Below are 21,431 nucleotides of genomic sequence, written 5' to 3'. Positions count from 1 at the left end.
AGACTTAGAGGCGTACGATTTCGTTTCCTTTCGCTTCCTCAGAATCGGAAAGTGCGTAAATTTGGTAAAGCAAGTTTTACTAGGAAGTTACGGTAAGAAATCTTTCAGTTACTTGCTTAGTAAGTAATTTTAATGTTATATATGGCAACCTGACTTCACTAGTAGTGAATTTGCACAGAAATATTTGTTAACGTAAAGAACCGCAAACAAAATTAACTAACTAATAAAAACGTTAGCTGTTGTTATTCTCGCGAGTATGAAACTTGGAGATTATACCCTTAAATAAAGTCAAGGGCACTCACCAGTAAGGACAAATTTTGGCGAAACAAAAACGGCGGACTGGAGTCAGAGTAGTAATAACGTCATTACGTTACTATTTTGATTTTTTTTTTCGCTTTTATTTTAAGATCCGAAGATTTTCATGTATTTCAAGCGAGACGTGCGTTTTGCTAAATCTGGTTATGTCTTTCAGTATTTAATTCAACCCTATTAGTGAAAGACACCTTAAACCTGATCCATTTTTTATAATCTTGTCCTTCGAACACATGACAACGTCTTTTAACTGATATTCAGAAAGAGAAATGGCTTGAAGCAAAGATTTACACGCCCAGGAAACTGCTATATAAAACTGAATGATCTTTATACTAGCTGAAGCTTTATCACCTTGAGGCTTTCACCCGAGACACAGTTTCATCATTCATTTGTTTCGGTTTTTGACACTTAAGGCAAAATAAGGTGGTCCGCCGCCAACAGTTCTGCACATGTGCAAACAATGTCTCCCGAAAAGAGAATATTTATTTTACATAAAAAACGTTTTATCCAAAATAGGGGTGAAATCATTTATCAGTCGTCCATAATGAAACTGTCTAGTTCTACTTCGTTCGTCAGTCATAAACATACCCAGCCGCGATGATAACACGGCCTTAATCCCTATTTTGTGGCAGAATTGCTCTTAAATTTCAACTGCAGACGTTTTATCGAACTTTTTTATTAGGTTTTCATACAAAAGGCCATGTCTAATGGAAAATCACCTCTTATTAAAACTTAGCATAAACGCATTTAAAGGGTGTAAAAAAACGTCTCGCGTTTTAGTTGCATGTGGTAATACGTAAACGTCATCTGCACAGCTGAATAAAGTTTTTTGTGGTATAAAACTGCAGAACTCAATTCCAACTTTCACCCATTTATTTCAATGAGAAGAGGTGAAAGATCGGCCTAAGGTAAAGAAGATGTATTTCTTCGACAAATAGATAATTCTGATACTAAAAGCTAACTTGTTAATTCAAGACAAATTCCAAACGTATTCTTGTGGAATGTGATCTACTATAACACTTCAACAGGGTGCACAGACTTCCAAAGTGTTTTTGGACTTTTCCGTTTTAATATAGGTAAAGGATATATAATAAGTCAAGATAATATAGAAGTTGTTGCGCTTTACAACATGCCGCATGTACAAAGAATAACGGCAATATCATCTTTCTTACTTTTGCAGAATGGCTAGGATATCTCCTCTTGGTCCGTGTCTTTTTGCTGTCATATTCACGATCAGCGCGGCCCTGAAACGTAAGGGTGCCATGGAGCAAATTCTTGAAGCCAACATGAATCCAGGTCAGTGGTCGGAACTGTTTATTGTTATTATTTTTCAAATATTCCACTACCTTGCCACAGCACAATATAATTGTTCTACCATTGTCTTAAGGGTAGCACAGGAAAGTACCCATTACACCACAGGAAAGTACAGCGCAATAGCTTTTGTTTGAGTCGCCATAGCTACGCACAAACTCAAAAGTTGGAACCACATTGAGCAGCACAGTAAACAGTACGACGAAAAAGTGCTCACAGAAGCTTTCACTTGAATGGTTATACCTTGAGATTCCATCCAGACTCAAAAGTACCACCTTGTACAGCATAAAAAGCAGCACCACCGGAAAGTACTGCTCATGCTCAGTAGCTTTCGTTTGAATGGTCACACTTTAGGATTTCATTCACAGACTCAAAAGATAGAACCACCTTGTACAGCTTAATCAACAATACCACAGGAGTGTACTGCTCGGTTGCTTTCATGTGAGTGGTCACACTTAAGGATTCCATCCATAGACTCAAAAGTTAAGAACCGCCTTTCACAGCACAATAAACGGTATGATAGGAAAGTACTACTCCGTCGCTTTCATTTGAATTGGTTACACTTTAGAATTCAATCGAAAGCAAGGCTCACACGTAGTGACTCCGCAATAACCCTGACCCCATCCTTGCTTTGTAGTATCCTTATTTCAACGATGGTGGCCCTATATATATTGACTCCCTTTACAGATCCGCATCAAAGTCCTCCAGGAAAACATTTGTCCTTTTATCAGGGAGACATCAGACTGTCAAAGAAACAAGCTGAGAATCTTAAGAAATATGGGGACCCGTCGAAAAATTCGGCCAACTCTCGCGCGGCGAGCAGCGTGGAAAGTGAGCGGTGGCCAAACGCTGTCATTCCTTACACATTTGACTGCTCAGTAGGTAAGGCGAAGAGAAAAATGAAAATTATTATCAAACATTTTTCAGCTAAACCACTTTAATACGGTCACTCAGGGAGCAATAGGAAGTGTCCGTAATAACCGGGTGTCCACATGTTGAAAAAAGGTCTACAGTTAGCCTACAGTTAAAGCAGCTGTGTCACGAAATTCAGCCGAATCAGGAAATCACAAAATGCCCGTTAAATTAAGAGAAACACAAAAATAACCGCTTAAAACTTTAAAGGAAGGTTAAAATAACGGATTGAAATTAGGGTTGTTGAAAACGGTTCAGCCTAACAGTTTTTCAAAGTTGATCCCTGCTGCTTGCAACTTTAAAACTAATGCTCAGGAGACATATTTGTTTGTCTCGGATCTCTGATTTTGTCATGTACATGTAATTTCTTTGCTCACTTTAAGTTCCATAGCGATTGAGGGCGAGTAATTGGAAAACTTAAACACAATGAACTGGACTACCGTGACACAGCCACCTTAATTTTGGAAATCAGTGTGGAAATCGGTGTGTTTGTCGTTATTTTCTTCAGAACAATAAATGACAAAACAATTGTTAGACGCAGCTTTTGATTATTCCGGTTATAACTACTCAACGAAATATGGCTTTTCTAATTAGCGGATAATGGGCTGCAGATTGGGACTAGAGGTTAGGCAGAAAGACTCTACAAGCTGTATACCCAATCAAATTTTAATCTATTGATTGACTTTTTTCAATTTTAGAAAACATGGAAAGCGCTGTTCGTTCTGTCCTGAATGCCATGAAGCAGTGGGAGAGAAAAACGTGTCTGAGATTTGTGCCTAGGACCAATGAGAAAGCTTACTTGGAATTCTTTAAAGACCAAGGGTAAGTTGGTAATACAGTGATAATAAAACCTCGGTAGTTTCTCGATGTTGCGGACAGCTGCAGTAGCCAAATGATACTCGACAATATCCACATCACAAGATAAAAGCGAACCAGTAATGGTTTCCGCAACAGCAAGAAACACTTAAAACCCCGGACAAGGAATCATTGGCCCGCGAACAAACTCTCCGGAGTGCTCTGGCGTCGGGGAGGGAAAAGGAAGGAGAGCTTTGAGCTACGTCTAATTCCCCTGTGGCTCCCTGTTAACTGAGGCATCAGGAATTTTTAGACGTTTATCAGCGAATAGACACACTTACTCTTAAATGACAATTCTCATGTCACACACATTAACTTTCCGTGCACTTAACCACACGCACCCGCAATAGACTACTTGCACGATGACGTCATTTTACTGCTAAGACCAGAATCCTTCAGTGTTTTTCTTTCTTTTGCATATTAGAGCTTTTGTTATTTAAACCACACTGAGATTAAATATAAAAAGAAAAACGAAAATGATTCTGGTTGTAGTAGTAAACTGACGTCATCGTGCAAATGGCCCGTTGTTTCTCAGTTGCTGGGGTCATGTGGGGCATCAAGGCTACAAGACCCAGATCTCCATCGGCAGTGACTGTGATTTTACCCACGTAATGGTGCACGAGATTGGACATTCAGTTGGATTCTGGCACGAGCAGAGCAGACCGGACCGTGACAGTTATATCACTGTCTTATGGGAGAACGTGCTGCCAGGTAAGATTGCGTTACTTTCGTTTACTATTGTGATCAAGTTTTTACTACTTAACATTACTAATATGACGTTGTGTTTCATGCCCTTTTAAATGTATTTAGATTTCATCATGAACAAAGCTTTCTTTTTTAACTGGCGAAAACTTTATAAAACTATGAAAAAGCTAGCAGTACCGCGTTTAGCTCATCCAGATGTTGTTACTCTTAATCTTACTCTCCCACGCCTTTCTCACCTTTCAGGTTTGGAAGATGCCTTTGCTAAAAGGAAATGGGGCACTGAGGTGGTGGACTATGGAGTTCCTTACGATTTCGAGTCCATCATGCACTACCCTTTCACCGCTTTTTCTAAAAATGGCAAACCTACAATCAGTAACAAAGTGCCTATGAATGGAAAGGTCCCGTATGTGGAGTTAAGCGATGGAGACGCGCAGCAGACAAATGCGATGTACAAATGTAACGGTAAGATTTTGCATTACACAGCGTCGTCTCCAGGCAAATTCGCGCTATCCGAGTGAGTGGAGGAGGCTTGGAACTGATCGAGCACAAAAGTCTGGCTATAGTTTATATGCGAACAAGCTTGACCGGTGACGTCACATTCAAACTCGCCGAGGAAGACTGTTAACGAGGCTATCATTATCTATTCCAACAACAACGCCCAGGTGGAAAATCTGGATCATTATTCGTTTCCGGGAAACTGCCCATCTACCCCTCCCCTAAGCCAAAATTTTGCCCTAAGTGAGAAGTGAGTGTTAATGTTGACTTAGGGGAGGGGTTGGGGAGGGGTAGGTGGGCAGTTTCCCAGAAACGTATAATGGAAATCTCTGTTTCATTTGACCATCCATACTTACCCTAAGCCTCTTGCGTATTTTTCAACGAGCATTTTTTTTTGAGGGACTGGAAAAATTTACAGTACTTGGAGAACGGGTGGGTTGTATTAAATGGAACAGCCCTCAGTAAAGAAAATGACCAAATGTCTCTAAGTTTGGGGCAAAATACCTTTTGTCACAACAAAGATGTATTTTATAGTGGGTTGTTTGTAAAGCTGGGTACCACCGTACCACTGGGAACTACTGGACCGTTTCATTCTGATCGTTTTTTCCCACGGCAATGGTAAAGACTCCTTTAGCTTCAGAAGACTCCTATAACATCTCAAATCAGAGATCAAAAGTTATCTGGAAAATTTCTAATTTCTTGTGAAATGTTTTTAGTGGTGATGAGGAAAAGAGCTATAGATGACTTCAGCACCTTCAAGCCAGTTCCACGTATTCAAAAGCGAAGTAAGTGTTTTCACTCGTTTATTTTTTTCAGGGTGGCAAACGCATCACGCGGATTTTTTAAGCTACTCGCATCTCACGGAAAAACCAAATAAAATAGTAACTACATTAACAAGTATCCTATTATCACTTGGTCTGAGGAAATCAGAGGTCGAGGAACGAGGAAAAAGGGCAATAATTTGGGCCCGATCACGCGTCACGGAAAACCCCTTTGCCATTCTGTTTTTTGAGTTAGCAAGTTGTTAATTTAGGGCTGTTGAATTTCAAATGGCAGAATCGAAGGTAATGACATGGTTGTTTTTTAAAATGCATAATCAAGACCGGCGATCAAATGGATTGATGCTGGACGAAGCAGACGATTGGGTCGGATCATAAAGTGATCGTTGCTTCGAGTGATCGAAATAGTTTGGGTAAACCTGAAGTATATGTTTAAGCCAGTTTCCATAAAATCGGGTACTCTCGATCTTTCCAGTCGTTTGAAAAAATCAAGGCGATAAAGACGTACCGGATGATTATAGAGAAAACGGTCTGAAACACTTTCTCCAAGTGGCTGTTGTGAAGAGTTTTTACTGTAACCTGGGCGGTTAAGTTCACCCAAACCTTGCCAGTGATTTAAAAGGTATTCTAGAGAGAATATCAGCCTTATTGAGCTGTCATTAAGGTCAAAACAGTCCTTGAATGAACCAACAGGGAAAGCAAAAGAGAGGGAGATTCAGATACACTCGGAGGCGCACAAGGATGTTAGAACTTATGGAGAAACGGCTTAAGAGGCGTGGGGCAAAAATCTGTAAATCACTGCTCAAACTACAGTCAGATGATGAGCACAAGTGGTGGGCCCGAGTTCCGTCGGGAACAAAGAGGACTGATGGACAGACTGGTGACTGGTTATGATGATGATGATAATGACGACTACGATGCTGCTGATGATGATGATGTTGATGATGGTGGTGGTGGTGGTGGTGGTGGTGAACAAAATTTGAATTTTCAGTATTGTGTATTACAGTAGAACCCTAGTAACTCTAACTCTGCACGGAAACGAAAAACAGTTCGAGTTATTTGGGAATTCGAGTTATCACCTGATAACAATTTGAAATTGTGATCAAGGGAAAGGAAATTTATTTCGAGTTATCGAGGTTCTACTGTATATGTACTTACGTTTCATGTACTAAAGTTTTAACTGCCTTCACCAGGTTCCGGCCTGTGCAAAGATGACGCCCCTACGCAAAACTGCCAAGAATGGAAGAAATTCAATTACTGTTCCGATAGGCCAGACGACATGTACACCTGGTGCAAAGTTACTTGCAATTTCTGTAGCAGCGGTGAGTGCGCGCAACTTTTGGAATTAAACTGAATGACTTTGGCATGTGGATGCAAAGTCGCGTGTAAGTGTCCCCTTAAATAAACTACATGGTGGAAAGTCTCGTGTAATCGCTGCAGCAGCGGGAAGGTATAGGTAGTTTCCATAATGAAAAAGATAACGACTTTGTTGATGCATACCTCAGGGGGGGGGGGGGGGGGGGGGGGCTTTATAAGAGGTGTGCCGCAGAGGCCTTCAAAGTCTAAACCTATTTCACGCAAAATCCTTCATTTACCTGCCCTGTATCTAAGACAACAGACCGTATTTCATGACCCTGATTAATTTTGTTTTGCTAACGAAAATTCACCTAGTTTTTGAAACAAACATCATGAAATCAGATTTTTTCAAGAAAAATGTCGGTACCACTCAAATGTAGACTGTTCAAGGCGCTGAACCAACCTTACAGGCTTTCGGTCCAAAAGGACACCCTATTCCCTCCTTTGCAAAGTTCTAGGGCCACTCCATTTTTTTCTTCTTTCCTCTTCGAAAAAAGGGAATTTTTTCTCAGAAATATTTCAGAAATCAGAGGCTGCCGACATTGCCACCCCCTCAGAAATAACTTTTCTAGACGGTGATGACCGAAGCTCGGGAAATCTCACCCAAAGTGGGGTGTGGATACTAAATGGCATGGCCGTTGTTAAGTTGAGATTACAATATTGCTAATCATTTGTTGCCATCGCTTCTTAGCGTTTTGTGCAAACTCTCCAAAGCGCGTGGCAAACTTCTGCAAAAAAAAAAAAACGTTTTACGATAGGGTTACAAATATATTCTTCGTTTACCCTAGATTCTTGCATGGATAAGAACGGTAACTGCCCAGCATGGAAGCAGTATGGACATTGCCAGAACAGCCCAGATATCATGAAAGAACACTGTTCGTACTCCTGCAACTTCTGTAATGGTAAGTGAATCTGTTATTATAGTTAACTATAGCTTTCATTAGGTGGTTTAAGAAGCGACGCATGTCAACCGAGAGTGGACGTTTTGCACTCTTGAGCAGTGATTTTGGTTTATTTTGTTTTTGCCAGTTCGACTCTGTTAAAGTAAAGACATTTAGCAATACAAATTTGCAAGCGTCAAGGAATATTTTAAGGGAAAAAGGCTCACTTTCGTCTCACTTCCATCGCTCAAAGAAGTCGCTGCTTAATCTCCCTATTATTCATTCAATACTATTCTGGTTTCTTATTGTTTTACTCCCAGCCTACCTTTTATTTCATAACAATGCTCAAAACTGAATGTTTTCCTGGCATCATCCAATTAAAGAAAAAAAATATATTGGGTGAATGACGTCAATTTTCAAACAACATATTATTGCATAGTTGACGTCATACAAACCCAGTGACGTGGTGCTTTAAGGCTTTTAATACTTGGCGAGCTCGAAATAGTAGAAAAAAGAAGAAAGGTATGCAGAATATGAACTATAGCAAAAAGAAGCCTATCCAAGTAGTTAAAGATCGTGTGATTACTTTTGCAGCTCCACCAACTGATCGTCCGACACCCCCTCCCCCTCAGACGACAACTAAGCCCTCTCCGCCTACACCATCCACCCAGCCACCGAAACCTCCTACAGGCACAGGGTCACCAACTGCAGTACCACCAACTTCCAGTCCAGCAGGAGCAACAGGTATGCACATCAATAGTACTCAGCAGAGGGATACATAAATTCGAAAAAAAATGTATTATATCTGTACTGGACAAACGTACGAAAATCTTTACATGTTATTACTAGTAATACAGGTATCGCAGAATCTCGCGAAGCTCTCGAGAGGTGGCCGGTAAAGCGTTAAGGATGGGAGGGAGAGAAGAATTGAATAAATGTGTAATTGGGGAGGGGGGGTTTCACAAACAATGGATTTCTAGTTGTTCTCTGAAGTCCTTGTAACTACTTCGGACAATACCTCCTGAAATTATTTTGAGGGCTTCCAGTTATGTCGGAATTCAACGTTCCGACTGCGTATCTTCAGAAATCCATTACCAACTTGTGCCACAGAATTTGGGTTAAGCTCCTGCTTTGGAGTGTGTGTGTTGATGTTCTTGAGTCCCAGCGTTTCCCGTTCTTATAATGCTTGACAGTATTATTGGTACAATTTTGCGCTCGTGTATTGCAGGTCTTCGTTGTGTTGACAAGACTGGAGGCTGCTCAGATTATTCTGCTGATGACTGCGCTAATTCAGGCTGGGTCCTGAGACATTGCCGCAAATCCTGCAACGCCAAATGTGACAAAGCTCCTCTCAAGCCTCAAGGTTTGTTATTGGACAGTTGTTGTGATAACTACATACCCTGTATAATGCAAGTAACTTTGACTGTTGACAAACAAAACTTATCGAGTTTCCTCCTGTGGAGCATTGATTGTTTTTTTGCCCCTCAGATCGAGTGAGGACAAAATGCTATGCGTCAGATTACTATATCAAATACAATTTTCAATCATCCAATCTTCTTAGACTCACGCCTACAGAGTTACCTTCCCTTTTGTTGTGTATTAAATTGCGTTCAATATTCTCCAAAATGTACAATGAAATGTTTCTTGTTAATAAAGTAAAAGCAATCCTTTAAGAAGCAATTTTTGACAACTTGAGCAGTTGTTGTTTTGCTCAGTTGATGCTTTAAAATCTGCTTTTTCTTCAGGATCATGCGCAGAACCACTTGGTCTTGGCTGGGATAACAAACTTCCCGACAGCGCTTTCACCGCATCTTCAGAGCTTTCTCCTGGTGAGTTTATACACCCTAAAGACTGGTTATCAAATGAATGCAACTTATGTAATAAAGATTGGCTTGCAATGCATCTATTGTAAATAAAATAACGAGCCTATTTTTGAGCATGTTAGCTTTCAGTCGTTGTTCATCTCGTCTCTAGTTTTTTTTTTTTAATCTGATCCAATTTTAAGTTAATGTTACGTATTTTATCGCTATGATAATTGAAAACCTAATGTTGGATCAATTTATGTACTATTTTCTCCGCATCATTGACCATTTTTATGCAAGAGACGTTAAGGTCGTCAAGACGCATTTAACGTCTGAGACGTCAACGAACGATGATGTAAAAACGGGACATTTAAGAGCAGACGACAGCAGACTCTTCCCAGTCAATTCTGGACAAGTTGGGCATAAATGCGTTCCAGTTTACGGTGTCCCATTTTTATGCTAGACGCATACAACGTCTGAGACCCTAAAATCGTCTGTTAAGTGCGTCTGAACGACTCACTTAAATGGAGGCGTTAAAGTCGACAGACATTAGATGCGTCTGTCTTATTAACTGTTTTTATAATAGACGCAAAAGTCGTCCTAAGACGTCGACATTAACGTCTCTAGCATAAAAACGGCCATTCCTTATTAGATCTTTGAATGGAGCATTATACATTTCTGGGAAACTGCCCACTTACCCCTCCCCTAAGCCCACATTTTGCCCTAAGTGAGTAGGTGGGAAGTTTCTCAGATATGTATAATGATCCGATCTTTCCTTATTTCATTACAGTAGCTGTTTGTTGTTTATGGCAGGTGGTGGTTGGTGGGCGTTGGCTAGTAACGCACGTCTTTATTTTGAAGATGAATATAGTAGCAAGCGCATTGGCAGTTGGTGTGCAGTGGATAGAAACCCGCAGTGGCTGAAAATTGACTTGGGCCAGATGAAAACCATCACCGGAATCGCCACCCAAGGTTATAAACTGAAAGTCATATTACACTGTACATACACTGTAAATCAGAAAGCTCTCTTTTAGCCCTAAAAGTGGGGCCATTTCGGTGAATCCAATACAGCCCTATTTTTCGGGGGGTCTAATTTGGCTTCCTTAATCAGGGCTAAGACAGTTTAATTATCTAGGGCTGATTTGGACTTAAAGGCTAAAGTGAGTCCCAGCGTGGGCGGGAACAGCTTTGATGGGGCTGTTTGGGTGTAAATTGTGCTCAAATGGCTCCAGGAGAGCCTGAATCAGACTCTGGTCTGCAGGGCTGAAGTGGCACTTTGGGGCTGGAAAAGATCTTTTAAATTTACAGAGTAAGTTAACCTTGTGTTTCTCGCGGAAATAAAAAATCTGAAGTTTGTCTGATGAACTCTGAGCTTAGTATTAACAGCAATAAGTAATAGTAGGAAATCATTTATATAGCGTATCATATATATCCTTTCAGTTCATGGCGCTTTGCAATATAAAGGAGGTGTTCGTTAAAGACTTCAAAAAGAATCAATCACGTTACATCTGTAAGGTGCTTGTCTCGGGTCTTGCCTTAAAGAACGACTCGTTCCAATTCAATTTAACTTATTCTTTTCTTAGGACGTGATGTGTTTACAGAACATGTCGCGAACTACGAGCTTGCCTTCAGTAACGATGGCAGCACGTGGAAGAACTACGAGGAAAATGGACGATCAAGGGTAAGATTAATCTGGTACAAGGAACTAAACATTATATGGGCTTAGTGTCTTTTAATTCAAAATAATATTTTACCCTGTCTCAGGCTTTCCTCCCCTTTACAAAGTTGAAAATCATTCAAGCTTAAGCTTTGCAAAATTAAAGCGAGCCTTTTAAACAGCAAGCGGGGGTTTATACTGTCGATACTAATAAGAAAAGCGGAGAAGGTCCAAGGATTTTTAGCTGATGTTGTTGCTATCATTCACGGTTAGATTGTACTTTAACGTATTTTCGTATCTAGGTATTTGACGGTAACTGTGACAACTTCACACCGGTTTTAAACAGGTTTAATCCGGTTCAAGCTCGTTACGTGAAAGTGCTGCCCCATGATAATCCTTCCTCGTGGGTGTGTATGAGGGTTGAGCTGTATGGTTGTGACGCGTGAGGTAAGTTGCTTTGATACGAAATCAAGGTTGTTACTGCACTGCAACACTATGGGGGTTTCTCCAGAGAGTCTAAAGTTGAAACCACCAAACCGCCTTAAACAGCGCAATGAAAAGCATGCACGTCAGGAGAGTACTGCTTGGTAGCTTTCATTTGAATAGTTGTCACACTTTAAACTTTGAAGTTAGAACCACATTGTTCAGCAAAATTAAATACTACTACTGAAACAATAACTTAAATAACCAAACATCCTAAGCAGCAATATATATACAAATTCGGAGGGTGGAAGTACGAAGTGAGACTGCACTGCATTATATCTAAGACATCCTAAATACTTGCATTTTTATTACAGAAATAACAGCAAGAAGATTCAGTGCAGCACGCGGAATAAATGATAGTATAAAATAATGCAGAGAAGTTTTAAATTTTATTTATTTTCACTGGAAGTAAAATAAACCTGAAGCTTTGTTTGCATGGTGATGTGAAATATACATACGGTGCGCATAGAGAACTTTAAATTTTAAAGTGTGTACTAAGATCTTATTTTGATCTCGATGAGACAGGTCACCCCCATACAGGGGGTAGGGGGAAGGGTATATCCCAAGAATATACAACGTAACAAGGGGATGCTCCGCCCGAAAGGGCTTCCTATTTTCCAGTAGAAAAGTGTAGGCAGGATTGCACAAATTGAGAAGAAAACTAAAATGTGCATCCAAAAAGACTGATTTTTAGGTGTTCAAAACAGTCTTTAAAAGTGCCTCCATATAATCAAACGGTTGTATATTTGAATAATTCAAAAGGCTACTCGAGAGAAGAGCCTCTTAAAGTCGCTCAGTTAAACAAAACACTTCTGTTTCTGGTTTGTGAAAGCGTTCCCACCTTCTTTGGAAGTTGACCCTGCAATCAAAGGCTCTTCCAGATCGAAGTGTAATGGAAGTTACATACTATTTTAGGATTACTTTCATCTTTGATGCAGTGATATGTAGTATTAACTGTTCAGCACTTTTTGAAAATTTGTTTAGTATCAGCGCTATAACTGTTATCTTTTTGCGTGTTGAATGTCAGTAGTGTTCTTTTTCGTCAAAAGTAGTGTACAAAATGATAAAGCTTCGTTCATCTGGGGAGAGAAAATCTTTGTTCATTACCTTGAGTACCCACCCCCGCCACTCTGGGCAACTGTGACAAAATGAATCGTCAGTTAAGTTACTATGAAAGAGTCCATATCAAATTACCAAGAGAATAAACCACACTGTGAACAAACAGCTTTGGTGTCGGTGATGGATGAAATTACAGCACCTGCAGACTGTCTATATACAGGCTACACCAAGCGCAAACAGAGTGTTCCAAAATCTATGGCAAGCCTGAATACCAATATAAACAGAATTCGAAACCTTAATTCAGCCATCAAAATTGTTCGAAAACTTACAGGGATTAAGTATCATTACACGAGCGCACGTTGGTTATGAGTATGCTATGATGATCTCATCTAGCTAACGGGCGTGGGTTAAAAAAATGTGTTATTGAAAACAATTAATTATTAGTTAACTTACATTTAACAACAAGCATTGTTAAATGTAACCAGTTATTTCAAATTTCGAAAAGCAGAAGACTCCTTATCTCGAGAATAGTGACGTGTAATGGACTTTGGGTGCCAAAGATTTTTTCCATTTCCTAAATCCAGATAGTTCGCGGCGAAAAAGCGCCAAAGAAAAGTTTTTTTTCAAGCTTAATAGCTTGAGAACGGACCTCTTGGGCCAAGATAACGAGGTGTAATAGTCCAGATAACAGCCAATTAAAACTCTAAAAGTAAGGCATTTTGCTTTATGTTTTAGATTTTGACAACAACATAAAACTGATTCTCAATAAGAAGATATCATTTTGGAAAAATTTGCTTAGAAATTATATGCAGTATGTTAAATAACATTCACTTGACAGTGTTTGTGCTTAATAACTAAGTTTAGCTAGACTTAAAATCCCTTTGAGGCCTTTAATTTATTTGTAATACGCAATTTCCGATGACAGACACCGCAGGAGAAATTCTGGCCAATCATGTACCAAAGGCGAACATATCTTTAGGCTGTACTACAACAGAAATTATTGAGATTTGCGCACTTCTCCCTCGATTAAAGCTCAGATTCTACCTGTCAATAATTTTTTTCGATTTAATTGTCAAAACAGCAAAAAGGTGAAACACCAGCCTCTTGCATCTGATTGGCGCTTGAGGTGTAATTATACTACTATTTTGTTACGATCCATAACCAGCTGCCGAGGCTGATCATGAACAAATGACACAGTTACTCGCCAGATAGAAACTAACTTTTCTTCTTAAAAACAACATTACCTGATACATTGACAAAACCAAAAAGTAACTATTTAGACATGAAATAAGAGTCGCACGTAGAATTTCCGAAAACAATGCCTGTGGATCTTAAACACAAGCGTAGTTTGAACAGCCGGTGAGTTGTTACCTGATCCCTTAGAAACCTGTGTAAATGAAAGATACGATAAACAAATGTGTAACGGGGACAGCGAGACTTCATGATTCAGCTCTATTGGACACCCACAAGTGATATCCTGGCACCTTTATTAAAGAGTAAGGTAAGATCAATAGTTTGCTACTTTTCTTTCCTTTATCCTTTCATACGTTTAAGTTTAAATTAAGTTTACTTTAAAAACATTTTACAATGATCAAAATAGCTCTCTAATAGACATCTTATATCCCTAAATTGCCTAGAAATGCTTTAAGGGAAACTAAGCTTCTTAAAACTATGCAAGAAAACTCCAGCAACCACAAACTCAGCTAAAATTCCCTCATGCCACTTGACAGAGAAGTCTAACCAATGGTAACACGTGTGCATGCAGCGTTACCGTTACAAAATCTTCAACAGACTGTCGTCCAGGCTTGCGTTATATTTTTAATTTTAATGGGCAGTTGTATGACAACGTTCCCGAAATATACCTGACTTTTATCCCATAATTTAAAGACCGGACAAATTATTGGTAACGGAAGTTTCAATTCTACCTTTTCTGCTAGATCTTTAAATGAAATTAATAACAGTGAAAGACCATGCCTACTCCATCCTACTCCATAAAAAAATCCTCACTAGTTCATCCGTTACTACAAAAATCAGCACGAATCACTTTTCATCTTTTCCTATTGTAATTTTAGTAACAGGCTTTTGCTTTTCATATAATGCATTGCGTATCTAAAGGAGCAAAAGTAGTAATATTTACCCGATACAAGTCATTTACGACATTCATTTCTACGCCTTTAATTTGTGATCTGCCTTTAGATCGGTAACGGAAGTTTCATAAAAATCGGGGACACCAGTTCACTGTAGTCAAAAGCAACAAAACTGATCTGCAGTGAGAAAAGTTAGTGTAGGACTCTAATTTAAGTCGTTCCCCAGACATTGTATCGATTAGTTTCTATACGGTATAACGCGACAAGCAAAAATATACCGCAACATTCTATACCCGCGTGCACCCTATCTGCGGACATAGCAAAATGCATGACACATTTGACCTGGATTCCCATAAAGCTTACTGCATACAGTCACAAATAGGCCTTGTTGCTTTTTATTTAGGCATATTTTAGTTATTTATCAGCGAAATGATTATGGGAAACCGTTTAAGTCCGCAAATATTGCCACGGACACCAATTAACTTGGAATGAGTGTGTAACACATTTAGTAACACGCTTACATTCTACCCTATCTTTCAGATGGACGGTACATTTTTCCTTTTGTTCTTTGCCTTGTGCGCATGTACATCTTTGGTGAGGTGTGCAGAGGAACCCCAGAAGGGAGGGGCAGAGCAAAGACCAGGTGAGGGAAAAGTGTCAATTAAAATATTCTATAACCTCACCAACAAAAATTCTCAAATAACTCTGAATAATTGGTCGTTTTACCAGAGCATAAGGTGTTCGTCAGCTGTATTGATGGCTGTTGGTCTTTAGGCTATTTCTGAGTTGCCCCAAGCTTCTGTTTCAAACCGAGTCTAAGTGCCAAGCTATTAGTATGAATGATTTTTGGAAGTGGCCTATTGCACAAAATCTCGCGATCTCACCTTAAATGACCCTGGGCCTGGCGCGACTTCCAACCAAGGTCTTTAGTTGATGGGTAAAATCATGCTGACTGGAATAAAGACCTTGTCACAGGTTAGCCTATGTCGGGTTCTCAGATAGTAGGTAGGGGTGTCTCGAAAACAAGTTTATTATGGATAAATAGGACGCGCGAGTTCAGTTTCACGATCTCTGCAAAATAGTATTTTGGAGCTTGGAAAAGGCTAACCTCAGGTCAGATGACCTCGTCTTTTGCCGATGAAGTAAAGCTGTCCGTCTATAGTGTCTCTGGCCTTATTGACGTCAATTAGAAGGGATAAGAGAAGACCCCCTGGCCAAAAAGTCGAAAAGAACAGGGCAGGTAGACTGCGGTCAAGTGCAGTATCATGGTCTATCTGCTATTGGGTTTGGGTGGGTGGAGTCAGATCACACATAGGATGAAACAGCAGCCGAGTGCTCCTTCATTTGGTGACGTCCTATCACCCCCTCAATTCAGCCATCAGTTTCGAGGGACAAATGAATCGGAACCAGTAATTTTCCTTCTTTTAGGCACCTTCAAAATGTCTATTTTTGTATGCTCTTCTTGGCAGATTCACACCACAGCCCAGGAGGTACAACATCTCTTTATGGCGGGGACATCCAATTCACACCGAAACAAAAGGAAAACATGAAAAAGTACGGAACTCCGAACGGTCCACAAACACGAGCAGCCAGCAACGTAGACAGTGAAAGGTGGCCCAACGCTGTCATTCCTTACGTATTTGATTGCTCTGTTGGTAAGCTAAATAACTAGAAATACGTTTAGCTACATAGTAAACTTTCGTCTTACTAGCTCTCTACATTTCACTTGAACAAGCATTGCAGAGACAAACATAACCCTTGTGGTATGTAACGGTCAGCTAACCAGCCGAAGTGGTGACTGTGTTCGGTAATATCAGCTTAAAAAGTTATCTATTAAACCTTTTGAGGGGTACCAGATCCCCACTGTATTGGAACCTGTAAAAATGAAACAAGGCTTCTTTAAAAATTTACCCGACCGAAAAGCTTAGAAACTTCTGCGAAACATTGGTAAACCTCTTTTAGCTAAATGTCGTAAAGGGGTCAACCGTTACTTATTTCTTTTTTCTTTTGTTAGCCAACATGGAAAGCGCTGTCGCCGCAACATTGCAAGCTATGAGTAAAACATGCATACGCTTTGTTGAGCGAACTACGGAGAAGGCTTATCTTGAGCTCTTCAGAGGACAAGGGTGAGTCAGGGAGTTGCAAGTACTAGGCCCCGGCCCACCCTTCGCTATTTACTGATTCAGTTTGCTGCCATTTTCTTAAAACAATGTTAGAGACCTTAAGATTTGATGAGGAGAACGACTACGAGAACGAGATTTAATTTAAAATTTTTTTGCGTATTATTAAAAAAAGACGCCCCAGAAAGCTTAATTGTATTTTGTTTTCCACCAGAAAGAGATGGTGCTGTTATCGTTAACGAAGAAGGTCGATCGCAAAATGATAAAGCTTCTAACATTTGATAACTAGTTTTCACCACTACAACATTAGGTACCTTAAGCAACGACGACGACGACGGCAGTGAAAACGTCGCGAAAAAACTGAATTTGCGTTCCTTCAAACTTATTATCGTTTATTTGCACCCATCCAATATGTCAAATGCAGGCGACTTTTCCTAGAGTTGAATTCTAAAGGATTTTATTCAGGTTCAAAAAGAGGAAGGAAATTTCGTCGTCGTATGTCCACGTCCTCCATAAAACGCCAAATTAGGAGGTTTCTCGTCGTGGTCGTGCAGTGGACGTCAAAGAAAAGTACTTAAGAGCGTGATGCACGTGCAGAACTGTTGTTTTGATCATTAAACCTATCGTTTTTTGAAGTTGTCGTTGTGTTCGTCGTCGTAGTTGCACTAAAACTAGTAGTATAATGACGACGCCTATCACGTTTTCCCGCCAAAATGAGGCTGGTCCACGCGTGCGCACTAATTAGTATTGAGAAAATCTCGTACTCGTAGTCGTTCTCGTCTGAGAATCTAAAGCTCTCTATTATGTGGCAGCACGGCCTACATGTTTCTAATGTAAAATATTAAACTCTTGCAAGGAGGAGTGCACCATGTTTTTTGAATCAACGCCCAGAATGTGGATCGAGTTTTTGTTTCAGTCAGTTCTCAAATGATCAATACATTCTTAAAGAAATTCAAAGCAAAAATTGAAAAAGGCAATTGAATTTCAACCCTTGTTTATGCACGATAATTTGAATTTTTTAACTCTTTTTCTTTTCGTCCCTTGTTCTCTTTTGCAAATTTTTTCGTGAAAGTATTTACTTCTGAAGACAGTAACAACGGATTGTCCATGTTTCACCATTTTTTATTTCCAATTTTGAATCATGCTCTTGTCAATCGTTCTTTTTTGTATATTATTCTTAGTTGCTGGGGTCACGTGGGTCATCATGGCTACAAGACCCAGATCTCAATCGGCGATAACTGTGATTTCCAACACGTGATGGAACACGAGTTAGGTCACACAGTTGGATTCTGGCACGAGCAGAGCAGGCCAGATCGAGATAATTACATCAGTGTCATATGGGAAAATGTTTTAGATGGTAACTATTAGAAAAGATTTTTCCCAGTATGATAAACTCCGAACTAAACTTCCTTCTTTCATTTTACATTGTCGAGGAAAATAAAAAAGGTATTGACCTGTTTCATGATTTAAAAGTGAAAATATGATATAACAAATCCAGAGTGCTTTCACGGACTATGGACCAATTCACCTCTCGACAGATGAAGTCCAAGACTAATTTATCATTTTGTACGAGAAAATGTATTGATTGCCCCTTTTCTATTTAGCCTTTTCTCCATCATCAGATATTATTAATCTCTTTATATTAATCTTGGATTCTACATTAAGTTCAAAGTGCATTATGACTGTTTAGTAGCAGAAGTATACTTGCAAATTATTTGAAAGTTTTCAAAATCCAAGTCACAAATTAACACTTTGCTCGATTTTAAGCCAGGACGGTGAACTAGTGGTTTGGATCGAGGAAAATGTAGCAAACGTCTACATATTTGAATTCATTAGGAACACGCAGAATAAAGTCTCAAAATTAATGAAAGTTATTTCACGATACTTTGATTGGAAGGTGTAATACCCCGGTCATTTAAAAGCACCTGCAAGAAAAACCGTCAACGGTTTTTTTTTCTCTTTTTTGCGTTTGAAAAGCGTAAATGGAACACGGAGGTGGTAGATTTCGAAGTGCCGTACGACTTTGCCTCTATCATGCACTATCCCTTCACAGCTTTCTCTAAAAATGGCAAACCCACCATCCGCAATATTGTTGATATGCAAGGAAAAACACCTTACATTGTATTAAGTGATGGAGATGCAAGACAAACAAATGCTATGTACAAGTGCAACGGTAAGGAAATACTGCATTTGTTGTGAGTAAACACGGCATTTATTTCTTGTTAAGAAAACAGAAAGCAACGAAAAATCCGTTACGTTCCAAATAATTTGTAGAAATAGTGGCCCTATGTAACGGAATCTGGATTACTAAATCTGAGAAATTTTTGCTTGCGGAATCCGGAATCCAGGGAAATTTTACTTGTGGAATCCGGAAAACAGCTCAAGGAATTCTGAATCCCACTTAACGATTGGAATCCAGAATACAAGCAGACACAAAACGTAATCAAGAAATCAAATGAATATCATGATGTTGTAGTTCAGGATTAATTTACGTTTCTGGGAAACTGCCCACCTACCCCTCCCCTAAGCTAACGTTAACACTTACTTCTCACTAAGGGCAAAATGATGGCTTAGGGGAGGGCGAGGTGGGCAGTTTCCCAGAAACCTAAATTGATCCTTAGTTCAATTTTAAACTTGAAAATCGATGGGATCACCCGCCAACATAAACTAAAATAAGCCTTCGAATACAGCCGTCTGTCTTCTGTCCTCGCTTCTCGCTCCTCGCCGCTAGGGGCGTTTCGGAGCGAGGAGAGACCAGGAGCGAGGACAGACGCCTGTATTGACAGGTTGAGCAAAATCAAAACAAGAAGGCAAACTAAGAATACTTGACAAAATTAGCAAAATACTGATGCAATGACGTGTTAAATTTTATTTTTCAGTTGTCATGGCAAAGAGAGCCATTGATGGATTCAGTTCATTTAAGCCAGTGCCTCGAGTGCAGAAAAGAAGTAAGTATTACTAATAATTAACCCTTTAAACTCTAATATCAAATTCTCATTTGTTGTCTCTTTACATTCGCTAAAGAAGCATTGGGAAGAAGTTGTAAAAGACAAGTAATAATATAACTTATCTTTTTTGATCCAGTCCTTAATTCTCGGTACCACTATGTTTTATCAAGCAAAGATATTTTAAGGGGAAATTTGATGCTGATAGCTCGTAGGACGTAAGAGTTAACTAAAAATAATTATTTTTCTTAAGTATAGTATAACGCAAACAAAAATTATGTTATTTGAGTAAATTTGGATTTTCTTGCGTTTTATTCTGGACTGAACTCTATTTCTGCTGCTCTCGCAGCTCCGATTTCATCTCTCCCCGGAGAGACAAACTTTTCGGAAGGAAACGCTAGTTTTCACTGTTAAAATATTCATTCATAAACAGTGCGCAGATAAACAGTTTTCGTAAGGTGGGGTTGATGATGCATGGGAGTTTGTGACTCGGGACACAGCAAAAAGTCCAACCTGTGTTCTTATAAACCGCTGTTCGTATTAAGCGGGTAAATAGTAAAGAGAATATATTAGGGGTAAATGAAACTGTCCGTTATATACGGGTGTCCGTGGAGCGGGGTGACTACAGACTGTAATGACATAGAATTTAAACTTCATTGTTTTTCACAGGTAACCAGCGCACTGATAAATCGGGTAGCTGTGCTTCATATAAGAAAGATGGCCTGTGTACCGAGCACGCGGATAATATGTTTTAGTCTATACTAAAACAGTGGATAGTGTTTTTCGCGCGCTCTGATTGGCTACTCAATCAGTGAATATCCTGCACTATTCACTGATTCAACTCCAGTTCCTCCGAGCGAGCGACGCCAAACTCGCGTAGGTTGCGAGCAAAATGCTTTCCCGGTTTGCTGCCGTAACAAACTAAGAAATTTCACAACTAATCAAGCAAGCTATTTCCGAAATACATGAAGAAGGTGACGAAGTTCGGTTTGGAAGTTTTAACAGTTAAAGCTTTGTCTTTTTGACTTGAATAGTTATCGATAAAACCGGTGAAAAAGTTTTTTGTTTACAAATGCAAATTAAGCTTAAGTCTTGTGTTACTTTATTTAGTTGACTTGTTCATAAGTAAGCTTAAAACTAGATTTAATAATCTTTTTTACAGAATTATTTTGAAAACAAACAGAATTCACAACTCCTTTTGAGGAAACTTCCCGGCAAGAGCTAAACAAACGCCTTCAAAAGTTTTATTTGTCGCTAAGAAAAAGCGACGACCGTTCGGTCATCGTGCGCCAAAATTGTAATCGTTGGCAACAGTAAATGAGTTAAAAATCATCGTTTTGTGCTCAATTATCTCACTGTTTTAGTATATACTAAAACAATTATTCACCTCAGTGTCGCTGGCTAGTATTGGATATTTACCTCGCCGCTTCGCGGCCTCGGTAAACATCCAATACTAGCCACCTCCACTTCGGTGAATAATTGTTATGTATTGGTGTCCTGTGACTTGTGATATGTGCAGTTCAGGTAAAGCTTTCAGTTATTTGCAGATGTAAATATAAAGATAAAGATATTTTATTTGTATAGCGCTTAAGTCAAATACATATTCTAAAGCGCTATTTTGTTGCCGAGAATAGCAAACACATAACAAATAGTACACAAAGAGAGAATAAAT

The 21,431-nt window shown here is 39.4% G+C and overlaps 1 protein-coding gene and 1 long non-coding RNA gene across 2 annotated transcripts; both read left to right on the top strand.

Moving 5' to 3' along the window:
• Positions 1–3,238: 3,238 nt before the first annotated feature.
• On the top strand, positions 3,239–11,511 carry LOC140923972 (zinc metalloproteinase nas-4-like). Its single transcript, XM_073373983.1, has 7 exons — positions 3,239–3,357; positions 3,926–4,101; positions 4,339–4,557; positions 9,352–9,435; positions 10,222–10,380; positions 10,992–11,089; positions 11,368–11,511. Exons 1-7 carry the CDS (start codon positions 3,239–3,241, stop codon positions 11,509–11,511), a joined length of 999 nt encoding a protein of 332 aa, XP_073230084.1.
• LOC140925326 (uncharacterized) lies at positions 5,275–7,627 on the top strand. Its single transcript, XR_012164388.1, has 3 exons — positions 5,275–5,375; positions 6,563–6,691; positions 7,514–7,627. It is a non-coding gene; the product is annotated as an uncharacterized lncRNA (long non-coding RNA).
• Positions 11,512–21,431: the final 9,920 nt, after the last annotated feature.

This window comes from Porites lutea, chromosome 14, assembly GCF_958299795.1.
Source record: "Porites lutea chromosome 14, jaPorLute2.1, whole genome shotgun sequence".
NCBI classification, from domain to species: domain Eukaryota; kingdom Metazoa; phylum Cnidaria; class Anthozoa; order Scleractinia; family Poritidae; genus Porites; species Porites lutea.
Note: the sequence above shows the minus strand (reverse complement) of the source record. Positions and strands in the feature narration are given on the sequence as shown.